Here is an 18,911-nt window from a genome sequence, read left to right as displayed (position 1 = left end):
ATGGTCTCGGCCCCACTCAGACTGGCCATAGGCTGGGACCAACAAATCTGAATTTCTAGTAAATTAAAACATGAGATTTATCTACTGCAGGTAATATTGATTACCTATTCCTATTTAAATCCTGAACAATCCCTGTATTATGGAAAGTTTGCATCCTGCTGCATCTACTTGTTCAGACCTGATGAGATCAACGTCTGGTAGCCTGATTTCAACAAATACAATCTTTAGAGATTACAGGTTGAATCTGTAACTTTACTGTGATGTTATTAACTTCTTTACCTAGCTATTGCTTTTCACACTTTGCTCCGTGATAGGATTTGAGTGAAAAAACAAGAGCTTTTTTTATCTTTAACATCAGAAGCCTGTCTAGGCAGAACGTAATTTCGTTTTCCTCTGTATTTTTTAGCAAGCTATGATGGTATCATAAATGCATATGGGCCTAATCTTGGACATCTTGGTTCACTCTTCTTCACTCCTCTTTGTCATGCTCTTACATAATGTGTCATCTGCTTTGGACATATGAATATGACTAATAAGGAGAGAATGTGTGATTGATATTAATTTAGTCATTCTCATTCTGTTGTTATTCTTGTTATTCTGTCAGGATTTTCAGACAGACCGGTCCCCCATACTGACACATTCTAACCGAGCCACAGGGGCAAAATGTTTACGTACAAAAACATGGGTGAAAGCCGTTTAGTATACTTCTGAGGCTTGTCACAGCTGGTGGTTGCCTTTATATATGAGGACAAAACTGTCTACTATACGGGTTGAATAAGATCAACGAAAGTTTAAATATTCTTGTTGCAATTTGTCTTGTTTAGTTGTAGGTTGTTTCTTTAGCAATAAAACTGGTAAAAAAACAAAACCCTCAACTGAAACCAAAACAGAAATCTACATAATTGTCCAATAGTATGCCATCCTTCAAATAGTAACATTCTTACAGGGTGGGTCTGCACATACTGCCTAGCTCCCTTGACTTTAGCCAGATCACGAGTTCCAACACTGTACATACCCATCCCCCAGAAGAGTGAAAGAACAAGAAGAGGGAGATGGAGGAGGAGAAATGCAGAAGGCGAGGGGCCCAGTTTCTTCTTCATGGCTCTTGCTCTCTTTGGCGTAACTCGTCATGGTGGCCTGAAGGCCTCCGACAAAAAGAAAAAGTGTGTGTACGCAAGAAATGAGAGGATCTCTCAGGCGGGAGAGGGGATATGCAACAACAGCTGAGGCATGGGCTTTCCTCTGCATTTTCCCAGTTGGTTTGCTCGCCCTACAGTAGTACAGCCTCACGTGGTTGTTTGTACAGAGTGAGCACAAAGCTCTCACTTTATGAGGCCTCCTACACATTCAGCAGCTTGGGGCAGAACATGGAAATTAGAAACGTGCTGTGGTGAATATCTAACTGATTGGGTGCTGTCTAAAATGGGTTTTTCTGTTTTTGCATATGTAAAATAAATAATAAATGCTGGTTTTCATTCTTGTTTCTTTCTTTTCTTGGTAAGCAGTCAACTTGAAGCCCTATCATTTGATGGACAAATGGTAAGGAAAGCAAATGCATGTATTTACAGTTGCCTAAAAAATACCTCCAATACTGGGTTATGCTGAGAGAAAGGCAGAACTGTAAGTGTGTTAAATAGAGAGAAAAGCTGAGTGAAAAGCTGGGCCTGAGTGCAGAGAATTTTCTAATGTTGCTTGGGGCTTTGGAGCAATTTCATGCCCCCATAAGCAATGAAACACACACTTGCAGGTCTGAATATTCCTCCTGCCTAGTTACCCAAATCAGATAAAGAATTAGCATTGCACATGGTGATAAAGAGAAAAGAGCATAACTATGGTATGTGAAGAAGAAATCGACACTCGGAATAAGCAAGGGTCAGTTACCTGTATCAAGGTTTAAGAAAGTTACAGTTTTAAAACTGTTCACATTTTTCATCATAACCCTCCTATTGTTTCAAGACATTCAGCACTGTGATTCCCCACCTGTTGCTACACACTGCTGGACAGCTGGCTGAACGAAGGCTAGTTATTATACCGTTATGATCTTCTACCAGCCCATGCTAACTCCTGATGTTTTGGAAATCTTCCACATTTTAAGCTTACTTGATACAGGCCACACCTAGCTGTTCTGGTTTAACTTGAGGAGTCTCCAGGAAAGATTTAAGTGCATATCTTAGGCTTCAGACAATAAAATCCCTTCAGATGTTGCTTATCTGAAAAGGTCAGCTGAATAAATTTAGGAAGTCCACTACATTTCAGGTCCAAGTCCCTGGGGGTATGCATGCAGTGAAAACACAAACATGAGCAACAGATATGCATATTATTTAGTTTGACCATATTTTGATTCTGCATGTGTGCACGTTTGTGTGCGTGAGGTAAGCTCAAGCCAAATCATCAATAAAAGTACAGTACTTAGGTTTATGACCCAACTCAAGGATAACAGCCTTGGCACAACTTAGTGCGCTGCTCACCCTTATATCTCTAGTATACCGTCTATGTCTTAGATTTTTTGCAATGTTTCAGCTGATCAGAACGTTTTAGGTGGAAGAGGTTCACTGGAATCAGGTTAGTAGCTGGGATCCCACAGAAACTCCTGCCTCTTCTGCCTCATTTGTTAAGTTCTGATCTTTCCCACTGTCAGCTAAATGTAGATATATCCCTACCCACAACTCCCGCATCCCATTTCACTGACTCCACCAATTTCTCTTTTAAGGCTGAAGGTGAGCCTTCAAAGAGTTGCATTCCTGTACAAGATTCTTCAGTCAGCCCTTAATCTTTTCACCCATTTACCAAACAAATTAAGTCAATCTAAAATGTTTGTGCACCATCCGCACGTAGGTGCCTTTTTTTTAGATTGAACTATATCTTTAACAGCCAAGTCATGTATATCTGCAAAGCCTTATCAAACTGGTGCCCCCTTCACTCTCCCTAATAAAATCCAGGTGTACAAATACAAAAGTTTACCTAGGCCTCATAAATGATAACAGACAAAGCAAGAGGATGAAAGGAGGCTTCTCAGAGTCACAATGGCCTCCTAATGTCAGTAACTTGTCATCTCAGAAATAAAAAGCAAAGGAATTCTGCAGTAACCTTTGCTAGACAACATTTTGATTTGGCTTTTGGACAAAGACCATGCACAGTGCTGATATGACATAAATACCAACTGTGAGGCTTCTGAAGCCAGCTTCCATGTTTCCAGTTAGGCAAAGGCAGTTCCAGATATTTTAGATACTTTAGCTGCTCTGCCATAATTACACTGCAAAAAGTTTTTTTTTTTTTTTTTTTTTTACTCTCCTTGTGGAATTAAAAGAGAGAACTGGTACAGCAGTGTTTACCTTGTGGAGCCAAATCCGTGATGAGAATGTCAGTTGCTATTCATTAAAATGCAGCTGGTGGAGTTACTGGAAGTGCCTCAAGATAAATAGAAGCTGGAACTAATTCTGCAAAAATATGCAAATAAACCACAGCAGCAGGAAAAGATGCAACAAACTAATTGCATTAACTGGTTAAGGCACAAGGCAAACTCTAAACCTGTAAAATAGTACAGTGCCTTGAAAAAGTACTGGTACTTCCTAAACTTTGAAGCACTTTGTCATGTTTAAACCACAAACTATAATGTAGTTTATTGGGACATTATATTATAGGCCGCATTTATTTTAGTACCCCTAAAAAGAGATAACAAAACTTAGCTAACTCTAAACTAACTTCATATTACCCTGAAAACATCATCCCTACCATGAAATTCAATGGTGGCAGCGTTATGCTGTGGGAATGCTTTTCTTGAGTGGGGGAAGTGAAAATGGTCAGAGTTGATAGGAAGATAAACAGACCTGTTAGAGGCTCCCAAACACTTGAGACAAAGGCAGAGGTTTACTTTTCAAGAAGGGAGAAAAAGGCTAAACACACTGCCAGAGCTACAACAAATAATATCCGTGACTCTTCAACCAATCTGACAAAAGTTGAGATTTTTGCAAAGACGAATAAGAACAAAACATCAGTCTTTAAATATGTAAAGCTAGTAGAGACATACTCTGAAAGAATAGCAGCTGTTATTTTAGCAAAAGTGGTTCTACAAATTACTTTATTGACTGAAAGGGGCAGAATAGACACACACGACATTTTAAAACCACAAATTTTCTAATTGTCTATCCACTTTACAATTACGCATCCCTTTGTGTTGATCTATCACATCAAATCGCAAAAAATACATTGAAGTTGGTGTTTGTGGTTGTAGCATGAGTTTTAATAACTAAATGCTGATTTTTCCCACCATCACCCCCCCCCCCCCCCCCCAACCTCCACATGTTGTTGTGATAAAGAACAGAAGGCTATGAACTTTAAGAGCTTGCGCAAAAACAAAGCAATTGTTGGTGTTTGAGGTTTTCTGGAACAATAAAACAGCCATGTTTGACTGGTGACTGAGGACAGGATTGTAAAACAAATAATCTACCCAATAAATTCAGAGAAATCTGACGTGAAACATGGAAACTGCAGGAAACCATATGAAAATAACCATGACTAAACCAGTCACAATTTCTAACTTGCAGTGCCTCAAAACATATGGATGTCAGCTTTTAAAGAGTAACTTGGGGGGGAGAAAAAGACTAATTGAAATTCTATCCGTTGCGTGTGTTTCTCTCTACCCGCTTAGGCAACCTCGCATGCAAGCAGAGGACAGAAAAAAAAATAAGAATTTCATGCTTGTGAAAACTATAAATTACACAAAATTAACTTTTTCCTTTTGGTGTTGGTACAAAATGGGTTTGGATCCAATCACCACATGAGCACACAACCTCAACTTTTGCAGTCAGCCCCGGTCTTTTCTTTTTCAGTAGACCAACAATGGTTTGCCATCTTCCAACAGTGACTTTCCTTCCCACAAACAAACACACACAACAAAAACCTCTGTAGTCATAGGCTCTAGCCAGGATTTCATGAAGAGAGGGATTAGTCCAGGAAGGTTGATGGGAGTTGGATTGCATTACATTTATCTGAGGCTCTCATGCTGAGACTAATTACCGTAAGGATATTATGGGAACTATTATCCATTGGCCAGAAAGAACCAAAAACAGAATTCTCTTATTTTAATGATGCATGGACGACACAGGACATGGGAGCCCAAATGTGTATGTGTGTGAACAAGGCAACACATCTGAAGCTGTGCACATTCATACCAGACATCAACGTAGTTTGCATGTGTGAGTCTGACCTATAGGATTTCACAGAGACAAGAGAATCCTGTGTGCCCACTCAGAAACCCTGAGAGCTGAACAGGTGGCTGGCGGGATGACTTTCTGATGGCACTCATTCTTTGCTTAGCAAATCTGGGAGTGCCGTTTCTGTGGTTGGAGAGTTTCCCCTCCCAGGTTCAAACTTACGGAACATCCAAAATGGATGGAAATGTATAGATATTAATTTTTGACCAATACTTACAAAAACCTATAGAAAGTCATATAATGAGGGATAACGATTAGTAACACAAGATAATTGTGTATGAATCTATAATCAAAATCTAAGGATGACCATACCACTTGATTTTTTTTTTTACTTTTTTGAATCTGCTTTTGATTTATACTATAACATGACAAAGTGTCAAATTTTCCTTTTTCTTTAAACGCATTTTCTTTTGAAGTGGTGCTATCATGGTCAAGACCCCCAAAAAGCCTGAAGAACAGCTGATCAAGACCACTTCAAAAGATGACAAGAAAATCAAACTTTTGGAAACAAAAGCATTCTGGTTTCTAAAAGGCAAAACAATTCTTCCCAACTGTTTTTACAGTTTAAACGCTTTTTTTTAGACATCCTAGAGAAGGTGTTGGCATGTTTTTCCAGCTTTATAGAGAGCACTGACCCTGCCTGGCCTGTTGCTGTGCACTGCCGGTCAGCTGACTGAAAGATGTCTGGTAGACAATTGACTGGCTTACAGCAAAGACCAATTTAGCTGTTTTGAAACATTTTGCAGGAAAAAACTTAACATCACAGTACAAAAATACAGAGGCTCCACTCATCACTCTCATTAATGTTTTCAAACTGTAGCTGGGAAGCTACAAGTGGCATTTGAATTACGCAGCTGACTACAGGGTTTCTACCCAAGCAGATAGTTTGACTAATTAACCAGCTAATAATTATATATAATATCATTAATCATTGCTTGTTATACTTGTGTTACTCATTAAGTGTAGGGGAGTGGTGGCCTAGTGGTTAGAACAGGAGGTTTGTGTTCCAGAGGGGACACAAGGGGCCAGGTTCGTATCCCACAGATTGCAACTCTGAGTCCCTGAGCAAGACCCTTAGCCCCAGAATGCTCCCCGGGCGCTGCACAATGGCAGCCCACTGCTCCCTGTAAGGGATGGGTTAAATGCAGAGGACAAATTTCGTTGTAATGTACATGTGCAATGACCAATAAAGATGATAATGATGATGATTAAAGAGCAGGTAAAAATAGTATACTCTTTCAATTGTTCCATATTTTGAAGTAGGTCTCAGTATCAAGAATAACAATAAATGCTACATATACCTAGGCTACGGTTTTGAAACTGCTAAAAGTCTCCATCATACTGTTCCTACAGTTGTATTTCAATGAGATGCCAAAAGAAAGTGCTCAGAAAGGCTGCATGGAGCTCAGAGTTAGGAAGTGCTGCCCCTTCTCTACCTGATGTTGGGAGTTACTGGTCAGCTGGCCAAAGAAGGGCTAATACACTTTCCCTTGCTTTCTACCAGGACTAATTCTGCTGTTTGGAAATATTTGTGGTTGAAACCAATGTTATGGTGTGTAAACTAAAGGAGCACCACTGTTATTAGACGGTTATTAAGCTAACTGTTTTACAACTGCTGCTATCAAGCTGCCAGACTGCAGGCTGGCTATCCTGGCAGATAGTTTTTTAGAACTGTAACTCTAAAAAAAAGACATTTCATGGAAACTCTTTTTCACACACACGTAAAATGTTGTAATCTATTATAGATTTGCCTATTGAAATAAGCCATAGATAGGGAAGTACCTGTTCTATTTCTGTGGGACATTATGAAAATAAATGCCAATAACATCACCATCATGGGTACAGACTCTGGCAAAACCCATCAGACATCTCATAATCACTTATGAGAAGACTCGTACTATAGCTCACACACAGGATACATGTATGACACTTTTTTCTTTTTTTAGACACACACATATGCACATACACAAGTGGGTTTAGTTCAGTTTAGCTGCAACCGCTGCCTCCAAAATGATTAATCTAATGTAATCTGGTTTTAATCTGCTGTCATGAATCTGGACTAAATTTGGATGAGAAGGAGAGGGCATGATTGGACTGAGAAGGAGGTGATGGCTGAAAACGGGGTAGGGAGAGGAGCAGAGCAGAGCAGAGAAAGCAACTGTTAGATCTAAACATGAGAGCATCATAAAAAGACGTTATGAGAGGGATTTCTCTTTCATGAGAGCAACACATTACTTTAACTACCATTTCTCCTCGGATAGAACTCTTTATTTGTGGTCAAATAAATGTGAAATGGGAATAGTAGCTGAGTTTGCAGACTCATGAGGCCTGCCAGAAGAATTGGACAAATTAAAGCTTAAAGACAATTCCAAGATCACAACTTCAGAAACTTACAAAAGCCTACTGCAAAGAATTAAAAGCGACCTACTGCAACCTACCCCAACCTATAAAAATACAGCTAAGCACCGGCTCTCATGGCGAAAGGAGACGATTATAGAAGAGGCAACAGGGCCCCACTTCAGCAATGTGGTTATCAGGGAAACTGAGACGCAGGGCCAGAATGGGAGGTATGTGCAGGCTGATCTGCGTGTATGGATACGCAAGGCGAGACGAGTTCACTGGGTCACTGTTATCAGCTGTCGGCCAAACCACAGCCTATACCCCAACCTGGCCGACAAGTAATCAGACAAAAAACTTTAAAAAAAAGCCACCTTACCCTGACTACACAGGTATCTACAAGTAAGTATGGACACAAGTAAATATATTTTTCATTCACCAGACTTTCTATTGCTGCCTAATTGGACTTACCTGCTCCTTTGTCCAGAATTTTCCTCTTATGTCATTTAAACTCAGTGATCATTTGCTATGTAAGTTAAAAGATATGGTTATTGGATACATTTGTACATTGTAGTTTTGCATATATTTGGGTATGTTGATGCAAAAGGCATAGATTTTATCCAGGTTCTGTATTTGGGGTCAATTTGAATTACTCGTGGTTTTGTTTTATATTCAAGTCTTTCACAAGCCTTTTAACCTTTTAAACTAAACAGAGCAATCTGTTTTCCTTCTGATGTTTTTGTGCCATCTACTCCCATTAAAAGTTCATGTGGAATACACTAACATTGCCATTTGATTTTTAATAATTTTCTCATTCCCTTGGGGTTAAAATCCATTTAGAACTATAATTTCTTTGCGGTTTCTCCCAGATATAAAAATTTCTTTAAAAGGCTATCACCAGTACTTTTACGCCGATCTTTATAAGAGCATTTTTAGGAAGGAACCCCCAAGGGTTAAACCTGCTCTGAGTTTTTCTATTTTAACTAAGCAAACTTAGCTTTGCAGGAGAAGCGTAATTACTGATTTTTTAAATTTTTTATTTAGATTTATAATGACAGTTACACCGACATAATGTCTTAAAGCAATATGTCTACAGCCTAGGTCTTCATTTAAACTAGAGTTATTGCTCATTTTAAATGTTTGGCTTTGTTACACAAATATATGTTAGTTTTAGGAAAGTCAAAGTTTAGGGTCACCTCCATAGCAAGCTTGGAGCAGAAAGGAATGCAAGCCATGCTTTCAAGGAAACAGCGGGACATCTAATCCCGGTCGCTAAGCCACAGGCAAACCACTGCTCTCATTTTCGCAACATGTTAAATATATACTGTACACTCTTTCCCTTCGGTCTATATTTGTTGAAACTCCATTTAGTTTCAGCTCCTGATAAAATGTTCGCAGCTTCAGTTGTGCACTTTGCCTCAGTTATTTGATTGGAACAAGCTGTCTGTGCAGCAACAGTTGGAGGAGATGGGTGTAATCAGATGATGCAGAAACATGCTGAGGGTGCTTCGATAGCAACATGAAAAAAGATGGTGATTCACTAGAACACAGAAACATGATTATTAAGTAAACTGCGGCAATACGTAAGTCATATTTTATAAATATGATCAAAAAATTAACTTCTATAAGTGTAAAACTTACATGTTGGCTTGTAAAGGCCCCGACTTACCCATATTAGTCTAATTTTACTTTGATACATTTACAGTTAATACATACAAAGCAAACTTCTAAATAAAACCCAGCCCACACCTTGGATACAAGATGCAATCAGTGGGTTTGACTCAAATGTTTGTATTTAGATGTTATCAATGATGAGACATGTGCAGGCGGCTCCTTTAACATACACAGACCTTCACAGGAAAACACAATGTACAGTAAACCCTGTCTGCACCAAGCTACTCAAGGATGTAGTCAATTTCTGCAAACTATTTTATTTATTTGAAAGCATTATGGATGCTTTAAAAAATAATGCAATAATGGTTGCAAAAAGAAAAGCATTTGAGGGATACTTCTTAGCTGTCATTCTTTGTAATGAGTTGGAAAGCCCTGGATTTATCTACTTTCATTAGAGCACAGAAGAGATTTTAAGAGTCGCGCAAAGGCGAGTTGCACGGGAACAGCCTGTATTTTGCCCATAACACTGTTTTACATCCAGACAAATGAGGGAGCTGGCAGGAAAATAATGAGGGATGGCGTGAGAGAGACAAAAAAAAAACTAGACGGTGGTGAAAATGACGGAGAGACAGACTCGGCAAGGGTGAGTGAGGGTACGCCTTCAGCCAAAAAACGGGCTCTTAAACATTAATACAGTGATCTGAATTCATCCCGAGAGCGCTGAATAATTAAGGAGAGTCGTGCAGCGGGTGATGTGGGTGGTAGAGATGCCCAAAAAAAGGGAAAAAACAAATACAGAACATTTATGTTTTTCTTTCTTTTTTTCTTGTCCAGCTTTGACAAACATTTTGTACAAAACACATTTCACTGTAGTACACAAAAACATTTGAGGAGTGGAAATGAAAGCAATGTAACTCTGATGGCTTACTGTATGTATCGCTAACATTCACTTTGAACATATTTTAGGCAGCGTCTATCTGTGAGCTTTTGTTTAACTGTTGAACTCAGAACAACTGCTGAAAATTATAACAGCAGTGACATCAAAGAAAAGGGTAAGTACTGTACTGCATAGCAAGGTATACCGAGGTGTTAAGAAAACATTTTCAGCCATACCATTCCTATGGTTTAAATGCCAGGATATGCCAGAATGACCAGAGTTTTTTCTGGCTCTATAGGACATAGAGTAGTGTGGCACTGCCCCTTCCCCACCTGTTGTTGCCCACTGCTGACCAGCTGGCTGAAAGGCAGCTGCTAGACTTTTCCCTCACCTACAAAAGGGGCATATACAGCCTATTGGAAAAATTTGCGACTGAAGGCTCAGCACCGGAGCAAATACCCTGACTAATTAGCAACCGATATAAATATTTTATAATAGTTTAACACCATAAACAAGAGAACAGCAGAAAGGTAGAATATTCTGCACATTTAGCATGTTTACTTGGGGGCTTCAACAAAATTAAGTTTGTGTTTGTTCAAAATCTTTGCTGAAGGTTATGTATTGAATGAAAAAAATATATATATATCTTGTAGATTCAAGGCTCTCAAACTGTTTGCTGTACCTCAAGAAGTGTTGGTGACAACTATTTTTTTCAGAACATGGATTCAGAAATGAAAACAAGTCCAAGCTAACTACACTACATGGGCAAACACATTTGCTCACCCATTCCAATCATTAAATTCAGGTGTTCCATTCACATCCATGGCCACTGGTGTTTAAAATTACTAAGTAAAGGTTTCACAATTAGAGCTGAAACTGCACAGCAGGACTTTTCATCCAACATCAGTGTCTGACCTCAAAAATGGTATTCTAAAAGAGTGGTTAAAAAATCACATATGTACAGTATATTAACACAGACTATATATAGTTCTATTAGTATTTCTTCTATAATTGTGCTGACATTGGTATTTAGTTGGAATGCATCCACATTAACCCACATTTAAGAAAGAAGAAAGACCATGTCATGTATGTTTGGAAGTTCTTCTTGCCCAGTACCCATCTAGTTGTTTTTACTTTGCAGAGTGGTGTGCACCGACCATTTTTTCTTTAAAAAAAATCCCATTAACACACTCCTAAACCTTAGACGAGTTGAAGCTGTCTTAGCTGCATAGGGTGGGCCAACGTCATATTAAACCCTATAGATTAAGAATAGGATGGCACTCAAGTTTGTGTGTGTGAAAGCACACATGCAAATACTTCAATATAGTGTTTGTTCCAGTTTCAAGTCAGAAAACCAGTGGGATTTGGTTTTTGCTGCGCTTTGTGACAAGCTAACAGCTATTAGCAATACAAGCTAATGGCTGTCTAGTTCTTGCATTTTATGTATTCAAACAGAAAAGGAACATGTTTACTAACAGAAGTTGTAAAGTACTATATATTTAAAATGAGATATAACCTGCAGAAGTGCAAATAAACTGTTTATTCCAGCTTATTTCACAACGTTTGAAACACACATCAGCCAAATTTGGTTTTAAGAAGAGACTTTTCCACAATCTATTTTTAAACAACATAAAGTGAAAAAATCCATATCAGTCAGTATGGTGACTTGTGTTGTGTTCCATTAAAATTTGCTCAATTGCTCCATTTTGAGTGTCATTATAGAATATACCCACTTGCGGCTTCAATGTGAATATAATAACCAAAATGTTCTCTTTTATAAACGTCAGGAAGAACATTGTTGCTTTTCTGTTTGAAATGAGAGCAATTATATCAGCTTTTATTATGAGAAGTTCCAAAAACTTAAATGCTACAATGTTCTCTATAAACACTTAGAAAGTAATGGTTTTCAGGTGATATTTTAGACTACAAAAGGTAATATCCGCCTGTAAATTTAACTAGGATAAAGTTTCCCTAGAAAAACAGACCTTTGACATAAAATGGAACTAGAACAGAACCCTGAAAAACTCTGCTGGGAATCACAGCCAGAGGGAAGCTGTTAGACACCAATTTAGAGCAGAGCTTGTTAATTTAACCACACACCAGCACACCCACCACCCAACCCACCTTTAATTCTTATCCCCCTCCTCCAGTCTCCTCTTTTACAGTCTTCATGTACCACTCACCCTCCCCTCTTTGACTCCTTTCTCTCCACGTTTTTATTGCCTTTTTGTCGTGCTCTTCCAACTGGGCTCTGGGCCAAATCTGAAAGGGTTTCTGATTGCGTTCAGTACGCACACCTGCAAACACATATAGACCCCCCCCCGTTTCGCTGTTCCCTGGCTAATCTTTTCTGGAATTTCTTTAGTATTATAGGAATTTCCTCACAAGGGGACATCTCGTGTTGATCATAGTGGTTACATTTCAATTCCAGCCTCTACCAGTCATGCATTGCATGGTGGATTGCACAGGGATTAAATAAAATGTACTCTTCTTTCATATTTGTTCAAATTTATTTACGAAAAAAATAAAATAAATTTTTAGCATGGTATCTGATGAATATGATGTTCCTGCAGAATCTTGGTTTTCATATTCCTCCAGAAACAGTCTGAAGAAGGCGAAGGTGTGAAGAGTAGGTTGATTTCTTTTTTTTTTTTGCTTTGACGGTTGCAGCAAAAAAATAAATAAATAAATAAAAGCCTCCTCCCGATGCCAAAATCTACCTGTTCCAGGCCAAAGGTTCTTAAGGATGTCTACAATCTAATGGAAAAACTCTAATGACTGCAGCTATTTTCAGACTCCAGCAGACAATCATGAACTTGGTAATAACACTGAACATGACCAGACAGAAGCGCTATAAACAGAACATCTGTGCATGCCTGAGCGGGAACATATCGAATGTACTCCAGTGTAAAAAACACACACACAACTGTACTATATTCACCACTTGTCTTAAAATCTGTTTTCCTTAAGTGTGACATTACTAAGGTCTTTGCCTGCAGTGGTTGGCCACAGAGAGCCTGTTACAGCAGGATTAAGTAACAGTAAAGCATGAGGTCTGCTGCAGTCAGGAGGAATCCCATGCTCCCACATGGACGCATGCATCAACCTGTGAGCACATATCAAGACAGGTGCACCTAATCTCTTTTTATGAAAGCACTCTGTGTTTTATGTGTTAGTTTAATGAACAGCTTGTAAATGATTATGTAGCTTCTCCTATAATGGAGTTCAGCAGATTAAAACTCTTTGGACAACATTGACTTTTTTTAAACTTTCTGGCTAGCTGAGTTGGTTTCTGAGAAAGAAAAATATTTCACACGATTCCAACACATGCTGAACGTTTATACTATTTCCCACCTTAATGTGGATGGGTGGATGGATGGAACTTTAAATCACAAAGAATAAAATCTGGAAATACTAATATTTTTCTACTTTTCTAGACCAGTGAAATATTTAAAAAAAATTACAGACTTTTCCAGGCTATGTAGGGACCCTGTTTTCAGATTGGACTCACACTGCAATCTGTATTTCTGTATCTTGCATGCACCTCAAATACCAGGAACACCTACCATCAGACAAGCAACGAAACAAGAACAACACCAAGAATAAAAACTGCAAGTCTTGTGATCTGAAAAGCTCATTACAAAGTAAATAAAGAATATACACAACTCCTCTTGTTCAGCACACTTTGTTCCCTATTGTGTAACAAAAAGGGAGTGACCAAACTGTATGCTTCTATTTGAAGCATATCCAGTTGCTGCCTTAAGGTGATAAAAGTGTTATGGATGGCAGTCTTAACCTACTTCTGCCTGGGTTGATAGCTAACTGAGTGATATGAAGGAGGATGACGTTGTTGTGATCCTGGCACAGGGAACTCAGGCGGATTACCAGGATTTGTTCAGCAAATCTCTTTAACAAAGGTGCCCTGGCTGCGTGAAACCTGGGTTTACGCAGAGGTGAGACATCGGAGACAAAAGTGAAATTGAGGCTTTGAAGTGTGTCTTTGCTTTATGTATTTCACTTTTGCTCTAGGTTAGAGGGAGCCTGTCCTGAAAAGAGTCCTAGAAAAGTTCCCAAGCTGTGATCTCCAGCTATGATTTACAGACAGGCCACGAGTAACACTATACCTCTGACAGCTTGGCCTTCATGCCCCAAATTCCTGGAGTAACAAGCCTGCATGTTGACAGTGAACCCGGCCTTGACTTGGAGGTGGGGGCTAATCCTGCAACCTTCTTTGCTTTTCACTGGAGCATATCACATAACCAAACCTGAGAAGCCCTGACAAAATATGCCTGAACTGCCCCCACAAAGCCATGGGATGAGACTTTTGGTTTCATATGGGTGTGAATCTCTGCTCTCAGATCTTATGTGCCTATACCTCTACTTATTTTTTTGTGTCTTTTGCAGGTCCACATGTTGTTAGCTGACCAGATCAACTCTTATAACCTAAACCCAGAGCCACCCTTTAGTTATGCAATTCCCTCGTGGGTATCAGCAAGCTTGGCAGTCACCTACCTGGCCTAAGAGACTGATAGCTCACTGCCAAGGTTTACATAACAAATGGGAAACAGACCAAAGTTTGTGTCCTTACAGATGCATGACGGAAAGTGAACTTTTAGAACATAAACAACAGAGCCAGAATCTGATTCCAACAAAAACAATTAAATAATCTTCAAACTGAACCACACATAAAGAAAAGGGGCTTTTAGAGTTCACAGTTTTTCCACGCAGCTTTTCCTGCTAAATCATTTTGTTTACAGTTGGCTTTCTTGGACCATTAATTGATTAGCTGCTGTTCAGGAGCAAACTTATGTAACTGTGTCATTTTGTGAGCATCTTAAAACCAGATTGCAACACTCAAAATAGGCCACCGTGTTTCCAGACAAACCGGTTATAACGTTTGTTTGCCCCAGCTGCAACACTTAAAGTAAGGTTTTATAATCCCCTGTTATCAAATTACAGCATGCATCTGAAGGATCAAAACAGCCATCTTACAAGATCTTTGAAATATGTCTGGATTTTTGCACAAGTTATTCAAATTATGAGATAAGTATCTTCATTTAAGTGGTTAATGATCCTAATTGAAATCTTGCTTTAATTGTAGCTAATTTTTTCTTCTTGATTTCTGATTTTTCTGTATTTAGTGTGATAATGAGGTATAATAAAAGCCAGTGCAAGGCATTAGAATTGTTACACAAGTCAGATTTAAAAATTAAGATCTTTTTTGTACAAATTATACAGGTTTGTCCCAAAAATTAGAATATCAACAATTACATTTTATTTCAGTAATTGAATTCAAAAACTGAAACTCAGAATATTTGATTGTTGCACACAGAGGGATTATTTCTAGAGTTTATTTCTGATCACTTTGATTTATCTGACTTGCAGCTAAGAAAACCTTAAAATTATTTAGGGCCAATTTTTTTTTAAAAGAAATGTAAAATTCTGATCATGTTATGGTCCACACAATCATAAAGCACATTGTTGACTTGGCAGTTTTCCACGAGTCAGTCACTGACACTTTTCATAATGAGGTTAAGTCACAAAAGGTCATTGCTAAAGAAGCTTGCTGGTCACAAAGTGCTGCAGCCAAACATATTAATGGAGGATTGAGTGGAAGGAAAAACTGCTAAAGCAACATTGATAAATGCAGTCTTGCGGGGATTTTGAAGCAGAATTGCTACATCTGTCCAGGGTATTTTAGGGCACTTCATGCTTAACTCTGCTGACAAGCTTTAATGAGATGCTGAATTCATTTATCAGCAGTTCTTGACACCTGTTCACACTGCCAAAAGTGCCAATACCAGGTTTAAAGACCATTGTATCACTGTAATTAACTGGCCAGCGAGTTTGCCTTTGCCTTATCCTCACAGAGAAACAATGGAGTGTTATCAAGAAGAAGATAAGAAGATAATTTTTTGGTGTTATGTAATATTAAAATTTTCATCCCTGTAAGCCATAGTCTTCAAGATTCACAGAAACAAATTCCTGAAATATATCTGAATGTAATGGAACTTCATAACTTTATAATTAAACATTTTGACAGAATTACTAAACAACAAACCTTTCCTATGATATTGCAATTTATTAGGATGCACCAAATGAAGAAATATCAGAATATGGACGAAATAATGGGAATATTAGTTGAGTTGCGGTAATTGATAGTAGTTGGAAGAACCCCAAAATTAAATTCTGTTTAGGCCCTCCTTCAACCTTGAACTTGCTCCGGGTGTAATGAGTGACATTCTTTTCCAATACACGCTCGTAAAACCTGAACAGGGATGGCATAATTGGATGCGTATGACTGTCTGCTTGTGCGTCAGCACATCAGTGGGTTCACAACAAACCACATGCTTTTTGTTTTTGTTTTGATGGAGGAAGGAGGGGTACCGGGTGGGCGCAGGAATGGCTCTTACCTTCCATCCTGCAGAGCTGTTGCTATCGCCTTTGTCTTTGAAGTAGGGGATGGATCTCACCATCCAGTCATAAATCTGGGACAAGGTCAATCTCTTCTCTGGTGAGCTCTCGATGGCTTTGGTGATCAGGTCGGCGTAAGATAGGTTCCCCCAGGCGTTGCGGCGGGATGATGCCTTTCTCGGGGTCTGCGCAATAGTCAAGCCGCTTGGAGTCAGGGCGCCAGAGGTGGTCGTGGGTGAGTGCGTGGAGAGCGGGGAGCCTCCGCTGTCATGGCCGGGGGAGGGGAACGGACCATCGGTAACGGGGCTGTTGCTGCTCTGGTCCTCCGTCGCCGCACCGAAGCCATTGACAGTGATGGCCGTGGGAGTTGCGCTGTCCTCTTCGTCATCCTCCTCCTCGGGTATGATATCCGGCTCGGTGCTCTCCGGTTTCACAGCGCTAGAGTCTGGTCGCGGCAGCGGCCAGGTGCAAGACCGGGGTCGCTTCTTGGGTTCAAAGTCCGGGTCGATGATCACGTCCAAGTCCGGGAGCGCTTCGGGGAGCGGAGCCTCGGCCATTATCTCCGGCTCCAGACACAATCTGGTCCCTGCTGACTGCTGATAAAGTTATAAGAGAATAGACGGAGAGCTGTCAAAGTCGCGTCCCATGAATGCGCGCTCCCGTCCTTTGTTGCTATTCAACCGCATCAGAGCAGAAAACACTCCGAAAAGAACGCCTGTTGAAGATATAAAGAAACAGACCCAGATCAGTGAAAAAAATCCAAATTAACATCGAAAGAGTAGTATCTACAAATAAATGACCAAGAGGGTTTAATGCATTCAGAGCTCTGAGCTTTACTGTTTCAAGTCCTCCAATGCTACTGCTATATCAGAATCAACCTACAGGCGATCACAAGTGCGTAATTGTGGATAATAATCCACCTTCAAACACCTAACATGAATTACCTTCCAGCCAGTCTCCACACAAAGAACAGATCAGATCTCAGATTGCCCACAGCCACGTCCAGAGGCCATGCCGAGCCGTTCTCCTTCACTCCGCAGCACAGATATGGACTCAGATAAAGATGTGTGCAGGGGCAAGTCGATGTGGAATAAGACTGCCACCTCACTCTGGGTTACTACTGTATCTCGATTTGCTCTCCACGCAGCCTTACGCACACATACACACTTCTCTCCCACACACACACTCTTACATTTGCTCACACACACGCATGCAAGTCGATCAAGGACCAACCCTCTGGATCTTGCGCATGTGGGATCGGCCTTTTAAAGAGACATTGCAGCCCTGCTGAGGACTATTATGCGCGCAGGTGGATGGCTGGAATACGCCCTGACATGTTGGAGATATGTTCAGACATAAACGAAAACTGACACCAGGCAGTGAAATAAAAAAGAAAATCCTGCCAAAGTGTTATTTTTAGAGACAGTGACAGTGACGGGTTGGTCCTGTGTAATTCGGAAATTATCTCTGAGAGAAAGTTAATCCTGGTTACCCCCTTCATTAATTGACGAATACAGACATTTTCTGGTTGTAAATAGTATTTGTCCTTATCAATAAGAAATTATCTGGCCAACAAAACAATATAGCTTAAACATTATAAATGTTTCCATGATCTTAAATTGACTTTGGAGAGTTCAGATTGAAATATTTTAGAACAAGAATAAAAAGTAGCACATTAAATGATGGATGCTTTTCAGATTTTCTTTAAATGAAAATTGATTAAACTAAATGTCCGGCCAGGGCCAGTTTTCTATATGGGTCATATGGGTAGTCACCCTGGATGGCATTAAACAACAGGTAAATACATGACTGATCTGTCACTTGCACGTTGAACGAGTTTTTGGTTGCTTTTATGCATGTGCAGACAATGGAGAGTTGGTGCCCCCTGCCTGCTAATGAGAATAGGGAGACATTTGACGTGCTTTGTGTGCAGCAACTTCAGTGACAACTTCAGTGAGCAGTAATTTTAAAGTTCACCTACAGATTTTTAATTAGATTAAAATCTATACTTTGGTCGTGGTACTCTAACACGTGGATCTGCTTTGATATAAACATATTGGCGCAGTTGGTAGCACTGTTGCCTTGCAGCAAGAAGGTCCTCTGTTCGACTCCCGGCAGAGGGTCTTGCCATACTCTGCTTGGAATTTGCTTGTTCTCCCCATGCATGCGTAGTTTCTCACCGGGTACTCCGGCTTACTCCCACAGTCCAAAATTATGACTGTTAGGTTACCTGGTTTCTCTGTATGTCCTTAGGTATGCACATGATTGTTTTTCCTGTGTGTTCCTCTGATGGACTGGCGACCTGCCCAGAGTGTATCACGCCTCTCGCCCAATGACCGCTCGAGATAGGCACCAGCTCCCCCGTGACCCTGTACGAAAGAAGCGGTTATAGAAAATGGATGAATGTTTTGCTGGGAGGTGAACGTCTGCTCCTGTCACCCAATTTTTGCAGTCTC

The 18,911-nt window shown here is 39.9% G+C and overlaps 1 protein-coding gene across 1 annotated transcript in view; it reads right to left on the bottom strand.

The window, feature by feature from the left end:
* foxo3b (forkhead box O3b) overlaps positions 1-17,687 on the bottom strand; it is a 51,689-nt gene extending 34,002 nt beyond the window's left edge. Inside the window, exons 1-2 of the mRNA XM_047387822.1 lie at positions 17,400-17,687; positions 16,455-17,170 (exon numbers count right to left, since the gene is read on the bottom strand). Of these exons, the coding sequence (XP_047243778.1) occupies positions 16,455-17,012 (558 nt within the window). The 5' untranslated portion in view covers positions 17,013-17,170; positions 17,400-17,687. The remainder of the gene's footprint in view (positions 1-16,454; positions 17,171-17,399) is intronic.
* Between the last annotated feature and the right edge of the window lie 1,224 nt (positions 17,688-18,911).

The sequence above is a fragment of the Girardinichthys multiradiatus genome, chromosome 15, assembly GCF_021462225.1.
Source record: "Girardinichthys multiradiatus isolate DD_20200921_A chromosome 15, DD_fGirMul_XY1, whole genome shotgun sequence".
Lineage (NCBI taxonomy): Eukaryota > Metazoa > Chordata > Actinopteri > Cyprinodontiformes > Goodeidae > Girardinichthys > Girardinichthys multiradiatus.
The sequence above is the reverse complement of the archived record's forward strand: the minus strand, read 5'-3'. Positions and strand labels throughout refer to the sequence as shown.